At 36.3% G+C, this 26,194-nt stretch overlaps 1 protein-coding gene across 1 annotated transcript in view; it reads right to left on the bottom strand.

The window, feature by feature from the left end:
* Positions 1-26,194, bottom strand: part of LOC140231121 (leucine-rich repeat serine/threonine-protein kinase 1-like) — a 94,996-nt gene that overhangs the window by 33,191 nt on the left and 35,611 nt on the right. Inside the window, exon 5 of the mRNA XM_072311273.1 lies at positions 9,370-9,527. Coding sequence (XP_072167374.1) covers positions 9,370-9,527 — 158 coding nt within the window. The remainder of the gene's footprint in view (positions 1-9,369; positions 9,528-26,194) is intronic.

Raw genomic sequence — 26,194 nt, 5'->3', positions numbered from 1 at the left:
TTACATTTAATATTACATTAAAAATATTTAGTAACATATATACAAAGCTGTATTACAGATATGATTATCATACTAGTATGCCCCCGCAGGCCCATAACTAGGATTTTTATGGGGTGTAATAAGAAAATGTGGGCCTTTTTAATTAGGTGATCCGAGTATCCTCTCGGATCACCTTCTGTATTTGTACGGATTCTTTGTTGGTTCTTCTTCTTATTTCTGGACAAAAGTTGTGTATCTACTTACTCAAAACGTTCTCAGAGTATCAATTTCAAACTCATACCATATATGTATCATGTCCCAAAGACGACAAATTTTATGTATCACTTTGATCAGTCGACCGTGACGTCACTATGACGTCATTATATGAAAACACATTTTCATTCATATCTCATTAATGGAATGGAATTTTTCAATGAAATTTACGTCACATACATTTCAAGTTATGCGCATTTTACTCATATTCTCAAAATTCATATTTTCTCTTCAAACGTGCGCGTACGCGCGCGTTAAAATATTTGTATGCTCAAATCGAGCTCAAATTTTTTTTGCACACGTTTCAGACCAATTCAAGCATTTTTTGAAAAATTGAAAAAATTGGACGGACGCGTACGCGCGCGCACATATACGCACGTACAGCTCATACGCAATAGAAATTCCCCGTTTTTTCACACTTATCGGATGCGTAAAATGTCAAGGAATATTTCTACCAAGTTTCAAGTAGATCCGACTCAATATGACGTCATACGGGCCCGTCAAAGTTGAAATTCCGCGCGCGCGTCAATGGCGATATACAGTGCAACAATGCAAAAAAACCGCCAATTTTGAATCCGATTTTACTCGTCAGGATGGACGGTGACCCCCCATTTTCTTTACATATTCTGAAAGCTGATGAGTTGTACATGTCATTTCATGGGTTGGCGATGCTGAAAAAATGATTAAAAGATATCAAATTTCTTAATAAATTTTAAAAAGTAAATTTTCAAAATGACGTCATCAAATTTCAAGTTCACTCAAGCGTATCTCACTTATTCTTTTGTTGATTTTCGTCCAAATTTCAATATAATGTAGCTTATTAAATGGTCTTTCAGTCATATCATAACAACATTTTGATTGGATGACGGCATCACCTCGTAAAAAGGGATTAAAAGTAACATTGTCAAATTTGACCAGTTTATGTGTTATCTCTATGGGAGTGCAGTTTTTCTGGAAATGAGAACTGACATGACTATTTTTATCGAGCACTAGCTCACTTATGCTTAGGTGAATTTCTCCCATATTTTAGTATGTTGTCGCTGAGACTTTGGGCTATCGTAAGTGTACCCTTCGTTTTTTCATAAGTTGTCGGCATCACGTCCAAAAAATTGGTTGAAATTAAAGCTTATCTTCGATGTATTGAAATATTTCTTCCTTTCTGCAACTTTCTTTGCAATAACTCAAGAAAAACATACCCTATCACCACCATGTTTTGCATAGGTTTAGTTCTTGTCACGTCCATTATTTCATAAAATAACAACTACTTGATCACACACCATCTTGGGTATGTAAATTAGGGTCAAAGGTCATAAATGTTTCATCCTGTATCTTGGTGAATACATGTCCTATCTCTCCCATATTTTGCACACGTAAAGACCATATTACAAGGATCATTTCACAAAATAATCATTTTTGGCTCAGATGCCATCTTGTCTGTGCAAAGTGGGGTCAAAGGTCATATGTACTTCTTCCTGTATCTTCGTTATGACGTGTTATATCTATGGCAGGGAATTTTTCTAGATGTGAAAATTGACATGATTGTCTTTATTGACGACTAGCTCACTTACCCTTTGGTGAATTTCTTCCAGATTTTAGTATGTTGTAGCCAATTTAATACTCTTTAAGTTTTGTTCATCAAAGTTTTAATCGGATGATGTCTTCACCTCGTGAAAATGGATATAATGTAACCTTGTCAAATTTAACCAGTTTACGTGTTATATCTATGGGAGGGAATTTTTCTGGAAATGAAAATTGACATGACGGTCTTTATCTAGCACTAGCTCACTTACTCTTCTGTAAATTTCTCCCAGATTTTAATATGTTGTAGCTGAGACTTTGGGCTATCGTCAAAAATTCTCCGTTTTTTCATACGACGCCGAGATCACGTCAAAAAACTTGGTTGAAATCAAACTTATCTGCGATGCATTGAGATATTTCTTTCTCTCTGCAACTTTCTTTGCAATAACTCAAGAAAAACAGCCCCTATCATCCCCATATTTTGCACATGTTTAGTTCATGTCACGTACATTATTTCATAAAAAAACAACTACTTGATCACGTTAAAAAACTTGGTTGAAATTAAAGCTTATCTTCGATGTATTGAGATTTTCTTTCTTTCTGCAACTTTCTTTGCAATAACTCAAGAAAAACAGCCCCTATCATCCCCATGTTTTGGACATGTTTAGTTCATGTCACGTACATTATTTCATAAAATAACAACTACTTGATCGAACACCGTCTTTGGTATGTAAATTAGGGTCAAAGGTCATAAATGTTTCATCCTGTATCTTGGTGAATACATGTCCTATCTTTCCCATATTTTGCACACGCAAAGACCATGTTACAAGGATCATTTCACAAAATCACCACTTTTTCCTCAGATACCATCTTGGCTGTGGAAAGTGGGGTCAAAGGTCAAATATACTTCATTCTGTATCTTCGTTAGTGTATACGGAATTCGGTACCAAAGATGGCAGGTCTGACTCCCTTTTCTAAATGAGAATCCAAACATCACACGGTAAATATTCCCTAAACGCAGATGAAACATTTATGGCCATGCCTATTGGGATCAGGATTTGAATCGTTGATTTCCAAATAGATCGGATCACCTAATTTGTCAGTGTTGACAAATTCCAAGTCTAGTTCAACTTAAGTTCAGTTCTGTTATTTTACATATATACATGTACCAAGCAATACCAAGGAGCAAACAGAGGAGTTCTGCAGAACCCCCTGAACCCCCCCTATATAATTGTGGGCCTAACCCGCCATGGGAGAGTGAATACCTCCCTCCCCCGTTTGGTCATATTGCTCCCCGAAGCAATACCAACACACAGCAAAATTTCACACCTAGCTGCCGCTCAATCAATTTCTGACCTTGGCATCTCTGATTTACTTTGGGCAGGCGGTAATTTTCACACTGTGTTCAAGTTGATTTCAATACACAGAGTACAATAAGATGCACAGAATGATTGCACTTTTGTCAAAATCAGACATGAAGTCAAGCCATGGAAATTGAATGCTACACCTGTCTTCATATTGGGTAATCATGCAAAATAGAAGGGGTAACACAGTCATCACCTCACAATTTTCCCAATAGTTTGTTCATACAATTTTGTTAAAATCATGTTTTGGTTGATGATTCAGCACCTGCAAGTTTGTTCTCCCCAAAAGTTTAAATTTTCATGTGATAACAAGACTACAATGATTTCATTATCTTATTCCTACTGCTTTCATATCAAGTGATGTCAGTGACATCATTCAAGGCTGAGGTGTACAAAGCAAATTTAGTGAAGATTGCACATAGGTCAAAGAGACATGTGAAGTAATAAATTCTGCCCATCTGCATACCTGTACATGCAGTTGCAACTAGTACTCCTGATTTGGGGGGGGGGGGGAACAGGAAATTTTAAGATTCCATTTAAAGGTGTTTTTTTGGTCCAATTTCTATAAAACCTCAAAACATTTTTATTCATCTGATTTTGCTCTTTCTGTCAAAGCCAACTTTAATTACAAATGTAATGTATTATCATTATTATTATCATTATCATTATTATTATTATTATTATGTAGAATATTGCATTAATAAACACTGTGACTACATTTGTTCATTTACTGCACAATGGCATTTTGAGGTGGCAGTCTGTAAGGGGTTGATACTAATGTATCAGTGTTTCAAAGCCTGAGTTAAAGGGTAAATGCTATTGTATGTTTAAATACAGAGTTACGCAGACACTATGAAGGAAGGTTCATAGTTTAGGTCACCTGGCACAGACCAAAACAAGGAAAACCTTCTTAAGACTCATTTCCCCTGCCTTTGAGTCAGGAAGTCCAGTGCTGAAGAAGTTATTCCACTAATTAACAACACCTATTAAGTGGAAGAAAGTCCTCCCATAAAAACAAGCATTGATTGACTCTTTGTTACACCAAACCAGCTCTATTTTCACTCCTTAGAACAATTTGAGACTCAAAGAGTTGTGATCCATCTTTTATTCTTTGTTTCCATGTTAGAATGTTTACTAAAAATCAACAATCTGTAGGCCTAGAGCATTCGATTGAATTTAAGAAAAATTGACAATTCATTTGATGTGTTGTAAGGCCATGTGTGACAACAATGGTTGGAGATGAAATCGTGACATTTAGCATTCGGGGTCTATTTGTTTGTTTGTTTGTTTGTTTGTTTGTTTGAGATATTATTGATCTAGGTATGATGAAGCTAATCAAACTGGGACTGGTAGCATTTAATCGAAGGCTAATCTCCTCATGAATGTGGCAAAAATGTTATTTAAAAAATGTGAGAGTTCAAAAAAATGAAATAATACCTCATTTGGATTCATGTAAAGATAGTATAAGGGAATATTATGATAAGGAAAAATTTATTGCAAGAAATAATTATAAGTTGCAAGTGTTTCAGACAAAAATGGTGTCTGTTTAGATACCTGTTCTCTTGATATGTATACTCTAAGTCACGATATTTCATTGTCTGTTTTTCAAAGTATTTTATTTGAAATATTATGATGTATTATGTGATTAGATGATTATTGTATGTTTGATGAAAAATAATAAATATCCCAGAGGGGAAAAAATAGAAATATATGTGACAGAGCTAGCCAGTAAATGAACTTGAAATGTTGTGTGAAAAACATTAAAAGTATCTAAGGGATAATGATTTCATCACAGAGATGATTTTGCAGACATAAGAAGACATCTGGCTTGTGAGGAGAATAACAGGTCAGTGAAAATGCAGCATCTATCCGTCAAAGCATGTGCAGGGATCAAAGATCACACAGAGCAATTAACGAAACATCAATTTACTTTATAGGAGAAAAACCAAACACATGCACACTTGACAGGTGACGAACATTTGACCATAAAGTAAACAGGGACAGACCAGAAGCATATCTCTCAGCATCATAATGTCAAAGCTCACTTCCTGATTCTTTTTTTTGTTGTTGTTGTTGTTTTTGCTGTTGCAAGTAGCAAGATTTATGTCTCCTTGAGCAGAGCTGCCTGTCATGTTGCACATATATGTATCAACCTGTTACACTTAGTGTTTTGACAATGTGTGATTATTATCATTATTCATTTCAATCCAATTCAATTCAATACTTTATTTATTTCCATCATTAAAAAAGAAAAAAGAGAACATGATTCAAAGTGGTACAAATTGTTGATTTGTCTTTCATTTTGTCTGATGAGGGCATTTTTTTTTCCAGATACAATATAAAGTATATACATGAATGATGTCATAAAAAAAGAGACAATGCACTTTGCCATGACAAATTCTTATTAATTATCAAATTACTATTTCAGTGTCGCAACCAAAAACCCATCTCACAAGTTCATGCTTCTATTAGCTCACATTATCAGATCATCACAGACAGGAATGTTCTTCCTTCTACTGAGTTCTTTATAATCAAGAGCAATTAACATTGATTGCAGTCCACACTTCTGCAGATATGAACTACTATAGGATTGTGTACTTAGCGATATCATACAGCTGAAACCAACTGATTGTCAGATACATTCATACTTGTTGGGTATCACACTTTTCATAGGACTTATGTTTACACACCTCATACAGGAGATTCAACAGTATGCTTAGGTTTTGAGTGAATTATAACGACAAAACTAAACCAAATTTACTCACTCCAATATATGCACTATTAACAAATCAATCAATCAATCAATCAATCAATCAAACAAACCATCCATCAATTATCAACTTAAATTAGATGCTCAATCTACCCCACAGCAATTTGCCTAATTTCATGTTTAACAAAAGAAACATTTTTTTTTTTTATCTCGTCATGAATAAGCATCTCCACTGATACCAACACGATATGATTCTCTACATGTTGAAGTTCAGTGAACTTTAAGCTATTGTGTCGGGGCTGGAAACCTCTGTGGACAAAGAGAATGTACTATCCAGAGTAAAAAAGAAAAAAGAAAAAAAAAGGAATATATATATAAACAAATGACAACAATCCCAAATGGAGAAAATATTTTGGTAAAAATGGAAAAATATACTTTAGAGAATAAATCAAATGTCAAACAAAGAATAAGCAACTATATATTTTCACTTCAAAATCATGCATGTCTTTTCTAATGGATGAAAAAAAAAAATCATAGATATAGTTAAACATGCAGTTTCACAGCTCTGTGGTTTGTTTCCATGATGCAATGTCTTTGATGTACTTTGTAGAGTGCAACTTCAATCATATCATCAGTCATCCCCAGTACAATTCCCTGGATAGTTATTGGCTTTTGAATGCAGATGGTGTTGAAAGTGAGCTTGGACAGTGCAGGTTTGAGGGCATGCATGCGTGTGTGTGTGTGTGTGTGTGTGTGTGTGTCATCACTGCATTTTCCCAGCTGAGAGGATTCAACATGTAAAGGTCCTGTTTACCTTTGGGAGCAGTGATTTTTATATGACCTTGTTCAAGATATCACTTTGATGCGGGGTATGTAGGTCAGTTGTATCACAAAACATCCTACCATATTTTTGCAATAAAGCCTAAAATATAAGGAGATATCACTATTTTTCTCATTAAACCATAACTGCAGATGATTTAGTCTGAAAACATTTTCATCATAACTATCGTTCACATTTTGCACAATTATCTAACAATACTTAACTTCACTTTATACTGGTTCGACTTTTTACATTGGTTGTTTCTACCCCTAGCTCACATTCTAGAACTATTTTGAAGCACTAATTCTGGGTTTTTGTTTCATCTGCCAATGGTAAATCATGCCTATAAGGTTGCAGCTGGTCCTGATTGGACCGATTTCAAGTTCAGTGAGTTAGGAGCTGCTATCAGTGGCATTGACACACTTACTGGCAGACGAGAAACTTTTCCTGGCAGACCTTCATCACAGTTCCTCTCTCCTCCATCGTCACAATGACCTCTTCCTCTTTTTTTTTTTTTTTCCACGATGGTGTTTCATCGCTCCCTATTTAACAGCCTTACTGTCATGTTATAATGATGATGTTCCATGTGATAAATAGTGGAAGATACCTGTGATGTGTGTTAGGGGTATAGCCAGTTAATTAAGATTAATCTGACAAAACAGAGATTTGGCACATGCTGTATCTTTGTTCTACATATTTTGCACGTTACATTCCTGTTATCCTGTATTTGCCCTGCGTTCTTTTTTTTTATTTATTTTTTCAAGTGGTAGAAATACTGAGAGTAGTTTCTTTTCTTTTTCTGTTTTTGTTGTAAAAGCAGAATAAGTTGTGGGTGTTCATCTATTTCAAGAAGTTGACTTTTAAGAAAATGTCAATTAGTCCCTTGTGAATGATGAATGTTAAGCAATTACGAAATATATCCATGAACTAACTTATCAAGTGAGTGATTTAGGCCACGGTAAGCTTATCCATTACTACATAATCATCAACATTTATCGCTATTTAAACTAACATATGTAATGCTCCATGTTGTTGATTGTCAAAGGTAATACTTTGTCATATATCATATACTTGTGTGATTTTATATTCATTTTCATATTCATTCAAAAATAGGAAGAAAAGATTATCCAATGCGTCGTGCAATAAGTCAGGTGCAATGCTATATCAGTGCATATATCAACTATTGTTAGGTATACTAAAATACACCCCCTCCACCCCCATTCAAAGCAGCACCCAAACAGAAAAGGTCTACATGTCATTTCCTGTTGAACATGAATCACATGATATCTACATATCATACCATTTTGTGTGTATGCATGTGTGTGTGTGTGTGTGTGTGTGTGTGTGTGTGTGTTTTATTTTCAGAATAAAAAACAATTAAAGCCTCATTTTCCCACCACTTTCACTTTTGATCCACTTAATTATTATAATAATGATCATAAAAAATAATATTAATAATAATAATAATTTGCACATTCATGAGAAAGTCAATTTACATTCTACTAACATTCATTATGATCAATGAAAGGAGATACCACATCAGTGGTCATTCCACCTAGCTGCTGACCTTTCTTGGGGCATCTCAAGGAACTTTTGTAAAATTATACCATGAAATTAAGAGCTCCCTCATCTTCAATTCAACTTCCCAAATTTCTGCTACTGTGAAATCATAATCATAATATAAGTAAATTAAATGAAGCAATGGTTGATGCCTTTGCATGACATGTCTCCAATTAGCTTGCACACAATTCTCACGGACATCTCCTTTGTTGACAATCATGGGGGAATTAAAAAAAAAAAAAGGAAAAGGCATTCTTCAAACAGGAACAGGATTATACTTGGTCTTTGCTTACTGACAGTGAGCTTGACTGCATCTAAGCCAATCAGCAGAGCAAGCAGGTCAGTGCTGGTAGGTGCCAATCCACACAAAGCACACTACATGTGCCATCTACTGTAAAAGTGGATATTTTCACATAGAGTATTTCTTCACGCTCAGCTGGGTAAGATGATGACTTTTGCATGTTTTTAATTCCACGGAATCCACACATGAACTACTGGACCACATAGAGAGCAAAAATATCATTTTGCATTCTTATAGTAGGCCCGTTCACAAACAACGAAAATCGAAATTTCAATCGCGATCCATATTTCGATTTTTTTTCCGACCGTTCATACACAGGGAAAAATCGCACTTCGCAGCAAGGAAAGAACGGTCAGTGGCCAAATTGCGCATGCGCGAAACTTGCATGACCGAAGACTGACCCCGCAGTCCCAATAGAGTTTCGCACGCGCTACGAATGATGGGATTAAAAATACCGATTTCCGAATCTCGATCGCGCTCACACACACGACGCTTGGCAAAATAATCGCGATTATTCTGAAAAATCGCACTAATAGTGCGAGTTGGATCGCGATAAGGATCGCGGTAATTAGTGAGATTTTTCTGTCCACACTGGAAAAAATTTCGAAATTTTGTTCGCGATAAGAAAATCGATTTTTAAATCGCACTTTTTCCCTTGTGTGTGAACGGGCCTAGTATCGTGCTGGCTTCTGGTTGTGCGAAATGCGTGAAAATTTCAACACCGCGAAAATTTCCACTTTTACAGTAATTCCAGTTTCAGCACTGAATTGAAATGTTAATACTGTCGTTAACTTAATATATTCACTTCTGGAAAGAAAAGAAAAGTGACCATGCACTAGCTCACTGTCTCATTGTTGTTGTTGTTTTTGCTGGTATCCTCCTCCTGCTCCACCCATGTCTTGAGGAGGGGTAGCATGTCTCCCCCCAGCATCTTGGTCACTTGCTCATCCAGTCGCACCACTCCCGTTTCAATCAGGTACGCGGCGATGCTGTAGCGGAGCCCTGCAGAGAAGAAGCGTGTATATCTCACGTAATCACTACATTCGATAAAAGAACATTCTTGTTCTGAGATCTGCCTTTTGTATATATGGGTAGTCCAACATATTCTTGCATGCAGAGCAGACCTGGGGTCTTCTTTTTTAACTGTCAATGTGAAAATCAGTAATTTACAGCTTCCTGGCATGGACCCTACCACATGTGACCTGGCCTGCATCACAAAACCAACAAAAAGTTGCCTTGCAGACATGGATTTTTAGTTAAGAGCAGATTCTGAAAGAGCAGACTTTTAAAGGACAAGTTCACTTTCATATACATGTGGATTGAGTGAATGCAAAAATATTCATAGAACTCATCAGTGAAAATTTGGGGGAAATCGGACAATCCATTCAAAAGTTATGAATTTTCAAAGTATCTGCCCAGTCACTGCTTGATGAGAAGACCACTACAGTGTATGATGTCACATGCATACAATGATCTACGTGTAAGGAAAATAAAAAGAGAATTTCACAAACTTCACTTTTTGAATAAAGTGCACATTTCTTCAACTTGTTACTGAGGTATGTTAGGGGTAATATTATTTCCCCTGCCTTCTGAAAGAGAGCAGTCAAGCATTCTTTTGTTATGTAAGAAAAGTGAAAATACATTTTTGTATGTTGATTTTTCTTTATTCTTTCTTTATATCATTGTACACATATGACATCACAAGCTACAGTAGTCTTCTCATCTAGCCGTGACTGAGCTGAAACTTCAAGAATTCATAACTTTTGAACAGATTGTCCGATTTTCCTTAAACTCTCAATGATGTGTTCTACTAATATTGCTGCATTCACTCAACCCACATGTCTATGAAGGTGAACTTGTCCTTTAAAGGTCCAGTTTACCTTTGGTAGCAGTGATTTTAAAAATGTTCAAGATATCACATTTGATGCATATGTGTAGGTCTGTTGTATCACAAAACGACCTACCATATATTAAATATAAAATTTTTGCAATAAAGCCTAAAATATAAGGAGATATCAGTATTTTTCTCAATAAACCGTAACTGTAGACGGTTTAATCTGGAAGTATTCTTAATATAACTATTGTTTAAATTTTGTGTATTTAACAATACTTAGCATCAATTATACGGATTCAGTTTTTTACAGTGGTTGTTTCTATCCCTAACTCGCATTTCAGAACTAGTTTAAAGCACTAATGCTGGGTTTTTGTTTCATCTGCAAATGGTAAACTATGCCTTTAAGCTTTAAAATGATACATAACTAAATTAAAATGGAATCTCCTAACCTGCCTAAATATTAGAAAGAAAGAACATATGCTGGAAAAGTGTACTTAGAAAGAGGCTCTAAAGTATAGGGTCTACTCAAGAAGAAGAAGAAAAAAATTAGATAAAACTTCTTTAACAACAACAATGAAGGGATTATCAAATCAAGCTGAAATTGATCATGCACTATCAACACATAAGTCAATATGTGCCGAAACACCATGTTACCAATTTTTTGTTGTTGTAACTCATATTTTTTCCCTTAAAAAGTTAGGCCATTTTGATTAAGGGGAACTACTATTTTGTGTTTCTGTATAATTGTAATATGATAGCAATATATTGATATGTATAAATATATACAATATCTTATAATACCATACCTGCCAACATTTCAAGATGAAATATCTTACTCATGGATTGCAAAAATCTTATTTTCTATGCAAACTGAAGTTAAAAATCTTACTTTCGGTCAAATCTTCAGAAAATACACATGAAAGGTATATCTAAATATTTTTTAAAAATCTGATTTCTCTAACAGGAAATCTGATTTTGCTATTTTTAACGTAAAAAATCTGACTGAATCTGATAAAATCTTACTAGTTGGCAAGTATGTAATACATTAAAACAATAATTCATAATACATTAATCTCACAAATTAATAAACAATTTAATGATATATGAGTATATACGAGTATTAATAAAATGACCATAAAATCATACAATTAATCATTTGACAGTTTCAATATATTGTGGCATTAATCGCTATCGTGGAAACACTGCATAAATACATAAACACATTTTAACCCATTGAGGACGAGTCCCGAGAATATTCAGGCAAGAGTCTATGGGAAATGCGTGTTGTAGCAAAAGCAAACCATCCCCAACGGGTTTTAAACAACAAAGAAAAGCGATATATTTTTTTAACCAGCTCACACTGTAAATCAGGAAAGCTTGATACTGAATACTTGCAGACTATCACGGTCTTCTTTTTGAGCAGGCATAATATTTTATACAAACTTGCATGGAAATTAGGATTATTACATCCACACACTTCTGCCTGCAAAATAAAGTGCAGGAGATTCTGTCTAGACTAGGTGTCACTTCCATTCAAACAATGTCTTGCCCATGCATCATAGTCTCGATGTGATATTTGTGTCTACTTTTGGTTTCAGGGGTAAACCCCATGGTAGTTGTGCAGATACTGACTGATTTCAAAACACACATGACTTTTTATTCTTATTTCATTTATTTTTTTTTCTTTGTTTGCATTCATCTGCTGGATTTGACAGAAAAAAAAAAAAAGATACCAGATGTAGAGATACTAGGTTCAAATACTGCTGGGGAAGGAAGAGAGCAATCCAAATTAAGTCACACACCTTACACTCAGATGAATTTCATTCAGAGTGTATTTCAGTATGCAAGATCAGAACAAGGAGCTACTATCTAGCTCCATAATCAAACACATTGGGGCTCTATTTCAATTTCAATTTCAATTTTATTTTCGTATTTCTCGATGGAAAATACATAAAATATAACAAAATATAATAATACAGAATGTCCAGTTTGGATATATCGTCGCCGGTCACATGAACCGACGAATCCCTCAGGTTTGCGTAAGAATAACAATTCGAGAAAATCGCGTTTGAAGTTAACCCATTTTTGACTTATGGTTGCTACACTTTCATGTCTATAATTTCCAATTATTTTTGTAGTACATCAGACTTCAATTCTTGCTCTAACTTGTAAAGTTTTTATCGAATTGTATTGTTAACAAATAATAAGCGGGAATAAGTCAAAGAGCTGCATGCATGTATTTTCGGTCTGCAAAGAACGTTGTCATTTTCCATGTGTGTCCATATGTACATGTACATTAAGCGTTGTTATTGTCAACGCATGTATTACATAGTACGCGCACTGTGCGCGCGGTCAATGAACTGTTGAATCTCAAAAACTACACGCAAGTCAATGCGCACTGATTCGTCGGTTCGGTCATCGAACCGTCGAATCACCTGATTGTTTAACACACGCGTCTATGGGGAAAACAAATAATTTTCACAAATGGAATTACATACTTCTACAAAAGTGATAACTATGTAAAAATTACACCGAATTACACACTGAGAATTTCAGAATATGTAGTATGGAATGTCTACTATCGAAATGATTGATAATCTCAAAATCGAAAATTTGACCCAAAATCGAGTGATTCGTCAGTTCGTGTGACCGGCGACGATATATACAAAAAGAAATAAGAATACAAACATAGTACATAGCGGTTGAAGTGTCATTTTTAATCAAAGTAAAGAATACAAAGAGAAATACGATGGAACCTACTAAAAAGCAAAGCTTGTTGAGTGTAGGTCCCAACAACACTTACTAATATCAAATATTAGTAATATCAAAGTTCTGACTTTTTTTTTTTTTTTTTGGGGGGGGGGGTTGCTTTACTTTGGGAAAAAAATATTTACAAAGATACGATATCCCCCTGAGGCTGTTATCCCAGTGAAGCAAACTGCTCTAATACTGATAATGGTCTCCTTCATCTGTACCTTACCCCGTTCCTTGAGGAAACCTGGCTGCATCAACTCTTTATATGGGAACCTGGTATACCAGGGTCCCAAAATGTACACATGAGTGTACACATTAGCGACCTAAATTCATGCTTCTAAATTTGTGTTATGCTGACCAGAAATATGACTCTGATCAAAAGATTTAAGTTTCTTCTGTCAATATCTGTTCTTTTTCTGTATCAAAACTGAATGTATTTTTAATTGTTTCATTTACCTTCTCAAAAGAAGTATTTGCTTTGCTATATCCTATGAAACTTGTGTGACGACGTAGGGAGCAATCAAGGCTCACTACTCTCTAAAAAAATCAAGTGGAAATATTCACTCTTAAAGGAGTGAATACAAAAAAAAAGTGAATTTAAAGTGAAATTGGAGTGAATTTTGAGTAAAAATGTTCATTTTTACTCGTTTTAGAGTGCCCTCAGGGATCACTCCAAAATCTTCGAGTGATCCTTGAGGTCATTCCGAAGTGAGTGAAAATGAACATTTTCACTCAAAATTCACTCCAATTTCACTTTAAATTCACTATTTTTTGTATTCACTGCTTTAAGGGTGAATATTTTCACTTGGTTTTTTTTAGAGAGTAGATTTTTTTTACTTTCACTGACCCTGTTCAGGTGCCCTTATAGTGTATAACAAAAGAGTAAAGTGCCTATCAGTGCATATCAGTGCATCCTCTATTTATACCTCATGACCGATCAATATTTTGCATTGTTCAATGGCACATGCAGTTGACCATGAAAAGGGAAAACATGTACAGCTTGACTGCTTTCGCACAGGTAGATTACCAACTTGTCCATTCTTTGTCAACGAGCAAACGAATCTCCTTCGGGGGCATTGAAGGCTCACAGAGAATTACAGACGGAATGGGTTAAATTATGATATATTTTCTTGTATACATGTAATTACATTTATTCCTTTAAGAATTCTGACTGATATTTGATGAGATCATATCATACTGTTGATTTGTCATATTTATATTTGTAGAAGTGGAAAAATTAAACAAACTGAAACTGAAACATAATACATCTGCAGTTGATCACGGAAAGGGAAAACATGTACAGCTTGACTGCTTTCACACAGGTAGATTACCAACCTGTCCATTCTTTGTCGAAGAGCAAACGAATCTTTGAAGGTTCGCAGAGAATTACAGAAGGAATGGGTTAAACTATGATATATTTTCTTGTATAAATGTAATTACATCCATTCCTCTAAGAACTCTGGCTGATATTTGATGAGAACATTACTGTTGATTTGTCATATGATTATTTGTAAAAGTGGAAAGATTAAACAAACTGAAACTGAAACATAATATATCATTAGGATGCTGGATATAACAGGCCTGTATTATTATGATCAACATGCCTGACTTTTGATGCAGTTTTTATATCCTGGTGAGAATTTTTACGTCAATGACTGAGAGTTTAAATGTGAACACCAGTAGGTTTACAGCAGTTGTCCGAAATCAAGATCATACTCAAAAGGCGTGTCTTCATCAGCCCGAAGTTTCAAAATAGCGCGCTATCTTGCGGTTACCAAACTAGTCCGATGTCAAGATAGCGCGCTATCTGTGTAGTGAAGACGCAAATAGCGCGCTATTTGATCGGGAAAATTTCCCCCGAAATCTTGGTCTAGTTTGTGAACTAGAGCGCTAATTCGTGAAATAGCGCGCTATTTCGGGTGCGTCTCCATCAGCCCGAAATTTTCTCGATCCCTCCACGCTTCTGGTTAGCCAGCTGGCTATTGAAAGCGCATGTACAAGCTAGTGATTGTGTACAGTACATAAACGCACGGTGTATTCAAGGATCACATGTGTGTACTAGGCCTACTGTTGTTGACAACTTTAAAACCAGGGAGGTGATTCCTCTCACCTCCCTGTTAAAACTCCTTGCCGTGCATGCTGGCTGTTGTTTGTATTTCTTCTTCTGGTCCACTCTGTCTAAGCTGAAGATTCTTGCAGATTGTGTGTATTTTGGACTTGTTGAAACATTGCAAATCGTTAATTTCATATAAGATGTCTCAGAAAGAGTAGCGTTATTGATATCCCTTTGGAGGGAATATGCTGTACTGCTCACTTCCCTGGTTGTAGTATCGTACATACGGTGATGTAGGAGATTTTGAGCGGGAAATCCACTTTCGAACAGCGAGTAATGATGCAAAGTGCGCATGCGTCAATTTTTGGACTAATTTCCCGAAGTAGGCTGTTCGAGCTGATGAAGACGCACATTTGCTCTATCGGGCTATTTTCTAAGACCGCAAAATGTCCCGCTAGTTTGAACTTCGGGCTGATGAAGACACGCCTACTGTCTAGTGTGGACACAGATATCACAAGGTGTATTTTCATTAGAATTACTGCAGTATGAAATACCATGCAGGGTGATTTGTTGGTACCATTCTAATTGGCAAAATATCACGGTATGATACTGTATAAGCTGCTATTTTTGAGGGTTTAATTTTCGAGGATTTCGCGAATAACACTTGGATTGCGAATTTAACAACATGCAAAAATGTCGCCATGCCCAAGGGTAATAATGCATTTATGTTAGCATCGGCTTCAATTCGAGAAAACAACATCTCTAAAAAATGTCTCCGACCTCCTCATTCGCGAAAACATCTGTACACGAAAATAACTGCTTATACAGTAGATACCTGTACATGGTAGTTCTCATTCACAAAATAATGTGCCATTTCTGGTAAGCCTTGAGGCATTGTGTATGCGCATATCTCCAATGGAAAAAAAAAGAAGAAGTATGTCGGGCCACATGAGAAATATGCCGCTGTACGATTGGTGGTATTTCGTGAAATGATTCACACTCAAATCTCACATACATTATTTCGTGCAAAGTGTGAATTACCACCCTAAATACCACAGTGTATCACAATGTGTTTGCAAAGTATTTGCATTCACATTACAAAATCCACATTCACATCATTTCACAATCAATGTACATACACCGATGTTCACATGATATTCCAGCTTCTGGAATGAACCTCTAATGAGGGGGAGGGGGTAGCTATGAAGGATGCTAGCATCTCTTCAGGTAGCGAATACGCTAGTATGCATGCATTTTGATAAAGAGGAATAAAACGAGTAAAACAGTGGGTCTAGCTGACTCCTCCCGCTCAGGGTTAATCGCTCACTAAGGTGGAAAGTAATTATCATGTGAACGCAATGAGGGACTGCAACTTACTACCATAGGCAGAGAGCTTGTACCATTACCTCCACTTGATAAAAATCCACGAGAAGAAACTGTCTGGTTGATTATATCCTGTGAGAGCAAAACCTACCGGCACAGTTTGAAATGGGACCAAACTGTACACAAGACCATCAAACCCAGTGCGCAGACTCATAAGTATTTAGCCTGCCGGAAGGTGGAATGGCCACACAATCTGGAGGCACCTTTTACATGCACACATGAAGTTGGCTCTGCTTGTTACTGTTGCTGTGTTTGAACAAGTTATATCAAATTGACTCCGAGAGGGAGTTATGTCCCATACATTTACTGCACGGCACACCAGTTTGCCGAGGGAAATGGGTTAATACAAAGAGGAGGCAATCGTTTGCACCATTCAGACTCTCTTCACCTCTAATAGGTTTATCCTCATTGTCGTACGAGGAAGAAGGGAAAACCCCTTAACGGGCAGTGGGAACTCCCTTGGAACTCCTAGGAGGGGGCCACTCCTCTTCCATAGGATGGGCAATAGACCTGTTGTCCTCCACTCTTTACATACTAATTGCTTGTTTACAGGTAGTGATACAACAGGCTGCTAAATGTCTCCCCCCCCCCCCCGCACCCCCTCCATCCTTTCTTTTCTCTGTCTCTCAGTCTCATTTTCTTCTTAACGCGTTGAGGACGAGTTCCGAGAATACTTGGCCAGGAGTCTATGGGAAATGCGTGTTGTAGCAGCAAAATCAGTCTGTCCTCAAAGGGTTAATCTCTTTGTCTTTCTGCATTTCTTTCTCTATTTCTCCTATCATTTTTCTCCCTCTCATATTTTCTTCATATTTATATCTTTCATTATTTTCAATTTTCTAATCACTCTTTACATACCCATTCATTTTTCTTTTCATATATCTTTCTTTCTCACACACACACACACACACACACACACATATATATATACACATTCACTTCAACTGTGGATATGATAATTTGCTCGAGGCAACCAGACCTATTCCATTTTGTGTATCTCAAAAATGTTTTTTTTTTTTCTCTTTTTTTTTTTCAAATAAATTGACTAAATGAAATTGCAAACCACAAAAATATTACTTAAATTCAGTTTATGAAAGTAAAAACTCAGGCTTCATGTCATGTGTAGATACACAACACTGAAGACACATGTATGTAAAAATTTTCCAATTTCTCCATTTGAATAGTGTGAAAACTATTCGGCTACATACAGGTCCTAAATACCGATAAGTGGAAAGGGCAGGTGTATCATATACATATTTGTACACGCTAAGGTATACCCTTAGGGCCTTAAAAGGGTACTTTTTAATTTGTTTTAAATACTCTGAATAAACATACATGCACTCAGTGTGAAATATATCCCCAGTTGCCTGGAGTGAAATACTATTATTCCTGATTGAAGCCATTAATGAGAACACACATACACACACACACACACACACACACTCATGCACATTCTCTGTTCCACTTCCCCTTTCCTCCTCGCTGGCACAACAATGCAATAATGACTTCTGAATATTAGCAGATCATTCACCATAACTACCAATATTAGAGACATTCTGAGGCTACTTTGCACTCATGAAATTCCCCATCATGTGTTCGATTGCTCCAAAGTCGGTCCTACATCCTCATTTTCATGCCCCTTTGATTACTCTAATGAGAAATTATCCAGTTTTGCAGTGACAAAATACATGCAGACAATGTAAATGATCCCTTGCATAACGTCACATAAAATTGGGTGAGCAAACACTTAAAGGTAGGGAATCCATTTGCATGCCTTAAATGAAGAGTTGTATAAATACAGTGGTATGTTGAAGAGAGTATCATTTTAGAAACTCCCATAAAGTATTGAAAGTGGAAGGTAACATTTAGTACATTTTTATTGACCGTTAGATTTTGAATTGAATTTTTTTCGGGGCTCACCGTAAATTCCAGTACATTGCTAGGCTACCTTTGCAGACCCATGCACTGCATGTGTGTCCATCATGTATATTTTGTGAAGAAAGTTCATCAAAACTTACAAACATTTCTATATACATTCTTGCCACACACTCTATATGTTATTACATCAGCTCTTATACTTTTAGATTTGTGTTTATAGATAAAAAAAAAATACAGAAGACTGCACACAAAAAGGCTTAAGTGTGGCTGACACACAGAACTACTGAGAAGTTGAGTTTTGTGCATTATTCAAATTGTAGATAACTGTTGACTTCCAAATTTCTCAGCAGTGGCCTAAACAAGTCCCCTGAGGTTCATATTTAATGTTTTGCTGCATTTTGGGAGGTCTGTAAAAGGTATCCCCTACCTTTAAATCATTAACCCTTTCTGTCCCACTGAGTCAAATGTGCACACATTTCACACACATACCAATGGACATGGAATTCATAGTCGCATTCACATACATGTACAAAACAGTGGAATGGCGAGCTTGATCCTCATCTCAAAAAGATTTTTTGCAAGCATTCACAAACTAGGAATTAACAGGATAGCACGGTGATGTGAAGTTTTTCAAGTAGAAGAGTCAGAAATCAATATAAGAGTGAAATCAAAGTATACAATAAAATCTGTATAGATTACACATGAAAATGAAAGCAATTGTTCATGTCTAAATCTCTTTTTCAATTTTTTTTCTAGGAAATATCTCTTTTCTCCGACATACAAATGTGAAAGTTTCAACTGCGCTAAAACTTTTACAACTCTAGCATTGCTGTATTTTTTTCTTTAGAATTCTGTTTCTCAGGATAACAACCTGCATGTGCATTTCCCAAGTCACAAGTTTTAGATACAATTGATATCAAGCAAAATATACACCAATCATAATTATAATCATAAAATATAATACAGCTCAGGTAAAGAATTTCCTTCCAGAATTTGATTAGCAATTTTGCCTGATGAATATTCAAATGGTATTCTGTGTAAATTTCTATAAAAGAAAACTGCTACAGAAAAAGATAGTTAGTGTTACAGTGGTAAAAAGAACAGATCGCAAATTGTGATGCAATACCAGGAAAATTATTCCCTGCATTGATGGTTTTGCTGTTTACACCAATCCTGCTGACACATACCTTTTGCAAAAGCTTCAAAATATTGCATACAATGTACACTAACACTTCGACACAGACAATAATAATGGAAATGGTGAAGACATACATGTATGATGGATGCAGAATGACAGGTGTCCCCTCTTTAAGATGACATTACATACATGTACTTGAACAATATATTGTTGTCAAATGGTTAAACATTTAAAGGGAAAATCTTGTGTTGCCATGCCAACAGCTCAGCAGAGATCACTATAAAGTGATACAATATCGAAGCATCTCATGAAATATATCAATCTCTTCTAAAAGCTCTTGCCCATCCGAATATGAAATTTCTGAACTGAAAAGGATATTTGATTTTCAAACCACCAAAGGGTAAAGCAGCAGGATCGAAATAATACTCTGAAACTATTCTCCACATTTCATTCTATTCTGTTGTCTCTGTGTGAACCTATCCCGACTCTCTTAACCCTAACCAGGCCAGGCTTTTTGGCCTGTTCTGTGGCCGGGGGAGGGTTGATTCAAGCCCCCCCCCCCCCGAGATCTCGACTGTCAATTGGGCAATCGCCCTGAAAATTGGCACATACATTACCTGTCGTGTAATCTACCTAACTATAAAAGAAAAAATTGCATTTTTCATTTTTTTATATCTTATATTCATTAACATGCGTGAAATCATGGATTTTCCTCTAATTCAGAAAATAAAGCTAATGGCATCCTAATTTTTGGTGACATTATTCCTTGTAGCATTCCTAACAATGTACTTGAACAAAAATCTGGTGTCAAACTTAACTTCTTATGTATTCTATTGTTTTATGAATTTCTTATGTATTTCTTTGTTTTCGACCTTTTGCTTTTTTCGTTTTTTCCACAAACTTTATTACAGAACTGATAGCATAACTTTGTTGAAATTAATTGATTTCAGCCATTGAAAGTGAAAGTAATATCTTTTTGAATAATGTGAGAAAATTCTTTTTGTATAGACTTTGCATAGCCATTTTCGGTCGGATAAGCATGTATATTAAAAAGGTCATGCAAGGTCGTAACGGTATGTCCGATTTTGCAAAAATGGTGTCATAAGATGTGCGAGACTTGAAAGTAAAAAGTCAGTGAGCGGCGCGGTGAAAAAAGATCGCACGGCAGAATGGTCGCGGAAAATGTCGAGGAAGGTGTCCCCCCCCGGCCCCTTTAGGGTTTGATACTATTTTCGGTTTCTTTTATACCCGACAGGATTTTTTTTTTTCTCAGTGAGTTCCGTGTTTAGGATGTGGCACAGCCAGCAGGAAGTGCATTGATCAATGGTTTTCCTTTGGGAATACCAGCGAAAGCTGGAATTCCACACACCTTCATATCAATGGCACAGCACGAAAGAAAGTTAAATGAAAACCCTGGATGCAATCCAAAATATCTGTATTGACTGCTGCATTACGTTGAATACATTAAAGTTCATGTTGTCATGATACCAAATACTCTTGCGAAAACTTGACTGAATTTTCAGTTCTGAGTGCTTTGATAACCCTATAAATAGCCAGATCTATCCATTATGTTGAACTAGCAGAAATGAAAGAAAAGTGAGTGTGACACTTCAAATTGATAACTTCTAGTTGAAAGACCATGCACAAACCATTCATGCCTTGAATAACTCTCCAGATATATGGTTATGAAACTAGTATGATAACTATATATAATTTTATTGTAAACATAGTTTTGATGAGTCATTCCCTTGTCATAACCTCGCTTGCACAATTGTTTTCATTGGTGTCCATCTACACAATGACTATGGCTATGACATGACTGCAGAAGAGATCTGTACAGCATTTTTCTCTTTTTTTTTTTTGGTAACTTTAGGAGTTGAATTTTCTTCTCATGGTGACCATTTGTCAATAAAGGCAACCTGCAAAGACCAATGAAGCTACTGACACGTTAATGAACCTGTCTATAAAGACCTCTGAAGCTATTGACATGTTCATGAACCTGTCTATATAAAGACCACTGAAGCTATTGTAACATTAGTGAACAGCCTACAAAGACCAATGGAGCTACTGACATGTCAATGAACCTATCTATAAAGACCGGTAAATGCATTGATACATGTATGTTTATGAACCTGCCTGAACATGTAAGCATTCAGGCTGTTCCTCAATCATACTAAAATGTGTTCGATATCAAAAAGCCAGCTTGGGGTTCTAGTTTTCACATGAGCAGAAAAAGGTGCGTAGACATGCGTAGATTTTTAAATTGAGATTTTTAAATTGAGACTTTTAAAAAGACATGCGTAGATTTTTAAATTGAGATAAGCACCTGTGGTGTGTTGTAATGCTTATATCTGTTGCTTGCCAGCACATCCACCTGACAGCAAGCCTGGTATTTGGCAATATTAACAGAAAAGTTTAGTTACTGCAGTATTGCATTACTGCATGTAATTAAATATATCTACAAATTACTTATGTGACCTAGCTGCATCACAAAAACCGATGAAAAGTCACCAGAAACTGATTTTTAGCAGATTCTGAAACTGCAGACTTTTAGCTTTACAATGATGTAAAACTCAATTCCAATGGACTCTCCTAACCTAACTACATACATTGTATATACTAGAAAGAAAGCACACACGCTGGAAAGTGTGTACTGAGAAAAGAGGGTCTGAAGTATAGGGTCTATTCAAGCACTTAATCTTACCAAGCCGTAAACAAAAACAAAACAAAAACAGGATGTAAACTCCACAGCATCAACAATGAGTGGATTATCAGATTAAGCTGAAATCAAGCATGAACTCAGCTATTAACACATTCTGTATATGACTAATACCAGCTTTCCAAGCAGTAGCACCATCCATTCAAAAGTGATAAGAGTTAGATTTGAAGAGTACATGCCAAGGGTTTTTAACCCGTTGAGGACAAGTCCCGAGTATACTCGGGCAAGCGTCTATGGGAAATGAGTGTTGGAGCAAAATGAAACCGTCCTCAACAGGTTAAGAAAGGAAAGGGCTGCTCACACTATTCTACATACACAGTGTTATAAAGAATGCCAAAAACACAATTTCCACCCTAAACTTTAAAGTAATATAGAATAATTGCCCTTTCAAGAAGTACGAAAAACTGAAGATTGATTCACCTATTCTGAGTCCTCCTGTTTATTCAGGGTGTGCAACTTTTTGATGGTTTTGTGATGAACTGTCATATATATATATATATATATATATATATATATCTTAAATCACATTTACCAGAGGTAAAGTACTGTCAGTGCTACTTTTGCACCCATATGCTTGGCAGTAGTACAACATCCTCCCACATAGCACACACTGTAGGAAACACAGGTCCAAAGTCGCACTGTCACACTGCATTCCAGCATCTGATGTCACGATTTTGCAGGGACCCACGAGAAAGGCTATTAAAAGAATGGCACACCCCTTGCCACTCAGAAGGCTCTCACTGTTGAGCTGCTATCACGATATTTGCCAAGGACCTTGGTGACTTAGAAACAACTGAATACTTTGAGCCATAGTGGACTTCATGACACAAGGGCCTTATTTAAGGCTTCTTAATTCTCAAATGAGGAAGTAGTTGATCTTTGTGCAACTTTGGTATCATGAGAGATTTTAAGACTGAAGACATTAAATGCTGGAAGAGTCTTTCAGTAGTGAAACATCACATTTAGTTGCATAGAGTCCTTTTACCTTTAGGACCCCCCCCCCCCCAACACATACATACATACATACATACGCATACACATGGTTTGCCACAGGTAGGGCTTCTATCTTCAAAATGAACACCACAACCAAAAATCATCATTATCAACATCATTATCAATCAGCTGATTATAAATACATCATTATTGGCAGCACTATTGTTACTATAATTCCCTACCATCACTTCTTTGACATAGAAACATACGAACAATAATCAACCCACCAACACACCAAGACGCCAATTTCAAGAGTGCACTGGATGAACTTGAAACATGTTGTTCAAGAAATTAAATGCCATCCTGTGTGTTGTGTGCATTGCATAATGGTGAAGGGACAGAAAGGGAAGGGCTGATGAGTCCTTATGCCCAATGGGATTTCCTTCCATCCTTCATGAAATGCACACATTGGCCCGAATTCACCAAGGTGGTACAAATGAAACCATGGTTTAAACCATGGACAAAAACCATGGAGCGCCAAGTGTTGCACAGAATATTTCGATACGAAATTGGTTATTTCGTCAACAAAATGACCGTTTCATTAACGAAATTATCATTTCGTGGACGAAATGTTCATTTAGTTGCAAAATGCCGTCATTTCGTTACAAAATAATCATTTCATCGACGAAATGACCGATTTCCTAACAAAATATTCCATGCGACACTTGGCACTCCATGGTTTTTGTCCATGGTTTAAACCATGGTTTCGTTTGTACCACCTTCGTGAATTCGGGCCAAAGTGTTGATAGCCCATCCCCTTAGATTTTCCACTAGCATAATAGCATAATGTCACAAAAAAAAAAAGAAAAAATCATGGTAATGAGGTAAACTCCAAGTCTTTAAATGCTTTGAGAGATCTGCTCTGAGAATGAAAAGTTTAACCCCCTTTCTGCAGAAGGGCAATTCCATGAAAAATGTTCACTTTGGTGAAAAAAATGAAGTTTTGAGTTTCAAGCATAATGTCACAAAAAACGAAAGTCATGGTAATGAGGTAAACTCCAAGTCTTTTAATGCTTTGAGAGATCTGCTCTGAGAATGAAAAGTTTAACCCCCTTTCTGCAGAAGGGCAATTCCATGAGAAATGTTCACTTTAGTGAAAAAATGAAGTTTTGAGTTTCAAGCATAATGTCACACAAAAAAAAAAATCATGGTAATGAGGTATAACTCCAAGTCTTTTAATGTTTTTGAGAGATCTGCTCTGAGAATGAAAAGTTTAACCTCCTTTCTGCAGAAGGGCAATTCCATGAGAAATGTTTACTTTAGTGAAAAAAATGAAGTTTTGAGTTTCATTTCAGTTCTCAAATATTCTAAAAGAGTAACATATATATTTTCATTTTCCACTAGTTGCATCTTTATCATGACAAAATTTAGTATTTTTTTCAATGAAAATACTGTATGATGTGTTGCAATGACACGAAAATTTGGCTATTTTTTAAGAGTTTAGTGTTCCTGTCTCTAAAGAAGGCCAGATATGTCCTAGAGGCCTTGTTCAGCTTTTGAATTATAGTCCAGTGTATATATCAATGGAAAATCACAACCAACTTACTTAGCATTCATCATTTTTTGACCCATTGATCCTCAAAGTTATGTGATTTCTATAACATTAGAAGAGTCATGTCCGTTACATTTTTTACTATATAGTTTTCAGAGCCAAGAGGAAATTAGTATAAAGTTGCTGCAAATTCATTTCCCATGTTAGGATTGAATCCCCTTGCATGTGTGGAAACCATTTTTCTATACCACTTCTAGTTTTCCTGTAAATGGCGTAACGGACATGACACCTCGTATTAGACAAGTGGCAGAAATAACACTGTGGCCCAGTGAAACAGGGTGGTGATTAGTTTCAATTGCTTGAGGATAGTAGGACACTTCTATACTTAATAAGTAAATAGTAAATAGTTAAGTCTGCACATTACTCAATAAAAAAAAAAAGCAGACTCTGCTTTCTGCCACTGGAACTTGGAAGACTGTTGATTTTAGATGATTTAGTTACCCTGTTACGCTGGTTTGATCCATTCCCACCTCTTGTAATCCTGACTGATAAACAGCAGCTGTCATTCAAAGGAGTATACGTAGACAATGGACTCCTAAAGGCAAGACAATGGAATTTTCACTGTTGGCCTTCCCTTAAATACTTAAAATTAGCACTTTCTACATATGAGTACATTGCAGACCACATTTAACACGTATCTACCACGGAGCCAACACAACAGCCAGGAGCACCTGCACGAATGGATCCTTGTGCATCCAATGAGCATGATCACCAATGATACAGCAACAAAGTATCCAAATGTGACCAGCATCAATGTCTTCAATAATGGTGTTGCCTCATAATAATAATAATAAAAAAAAGTTTGTACTGTATCCATACATGTACCTCTCTCATCTCTATGACTCTATACATCCACACCTTCATTGGCATATTAATAAGATATCACATGCCAAGAGCACGGAGGATGGAATTGTTGGCTATATCAAGCATGTTAAAAGTACATGTCGCTCTATGGTCTCGGAAAGTCGGCCTGAATGCTGCCTATCCATTTCATCAATTCAACTGAACTAGATGTACATGTACCTCTATGCCACGGGATATACCAGTACATACGACAGCGCACAGCATCGTTACAAAAAGCACAATTTTGAGATGCTATGAGAAGATGTTTATCCACTGAAAGGTACACTGTATAATCAGTTGCAACCAGTTAGCAGGGAGAACACCCAGTATTTTAAAAAAGTCCTGCTCCCAAGCTGGTGAGATGTAACCAGTACACCACTCTGGCAAGCCTCAAGAAGTGCCTAAGCAAGCAATGAGTTGATTACACAATTTGTACAAGTTGAATTTGCCATGAAGAAAACATGAAATACTTTGTTGCCCAGGTGACCACTCTACATGGAAATGGATTATATGTTGTGAAAATTC

This window comes from Diadema setosum, chromosome 7, assembly GCF_964275005.1.
Source record: "Diadema setosum chromosome 7, eeDiaSeto1, whole genome shotgun sequence".
In the NCBI taxonomy this organism is placed as follows: domain Eukaryota; kingdom Metazoa; phylum Echinodermata; class Echinoidea; order Diadematoida; family Diadematidae; genus Diadema; species Diadema setosum.
Note: the sequence above shows the minus strand (reverse complement) of the source record. Positions and strands in the feature narration are given on the sequence as shown.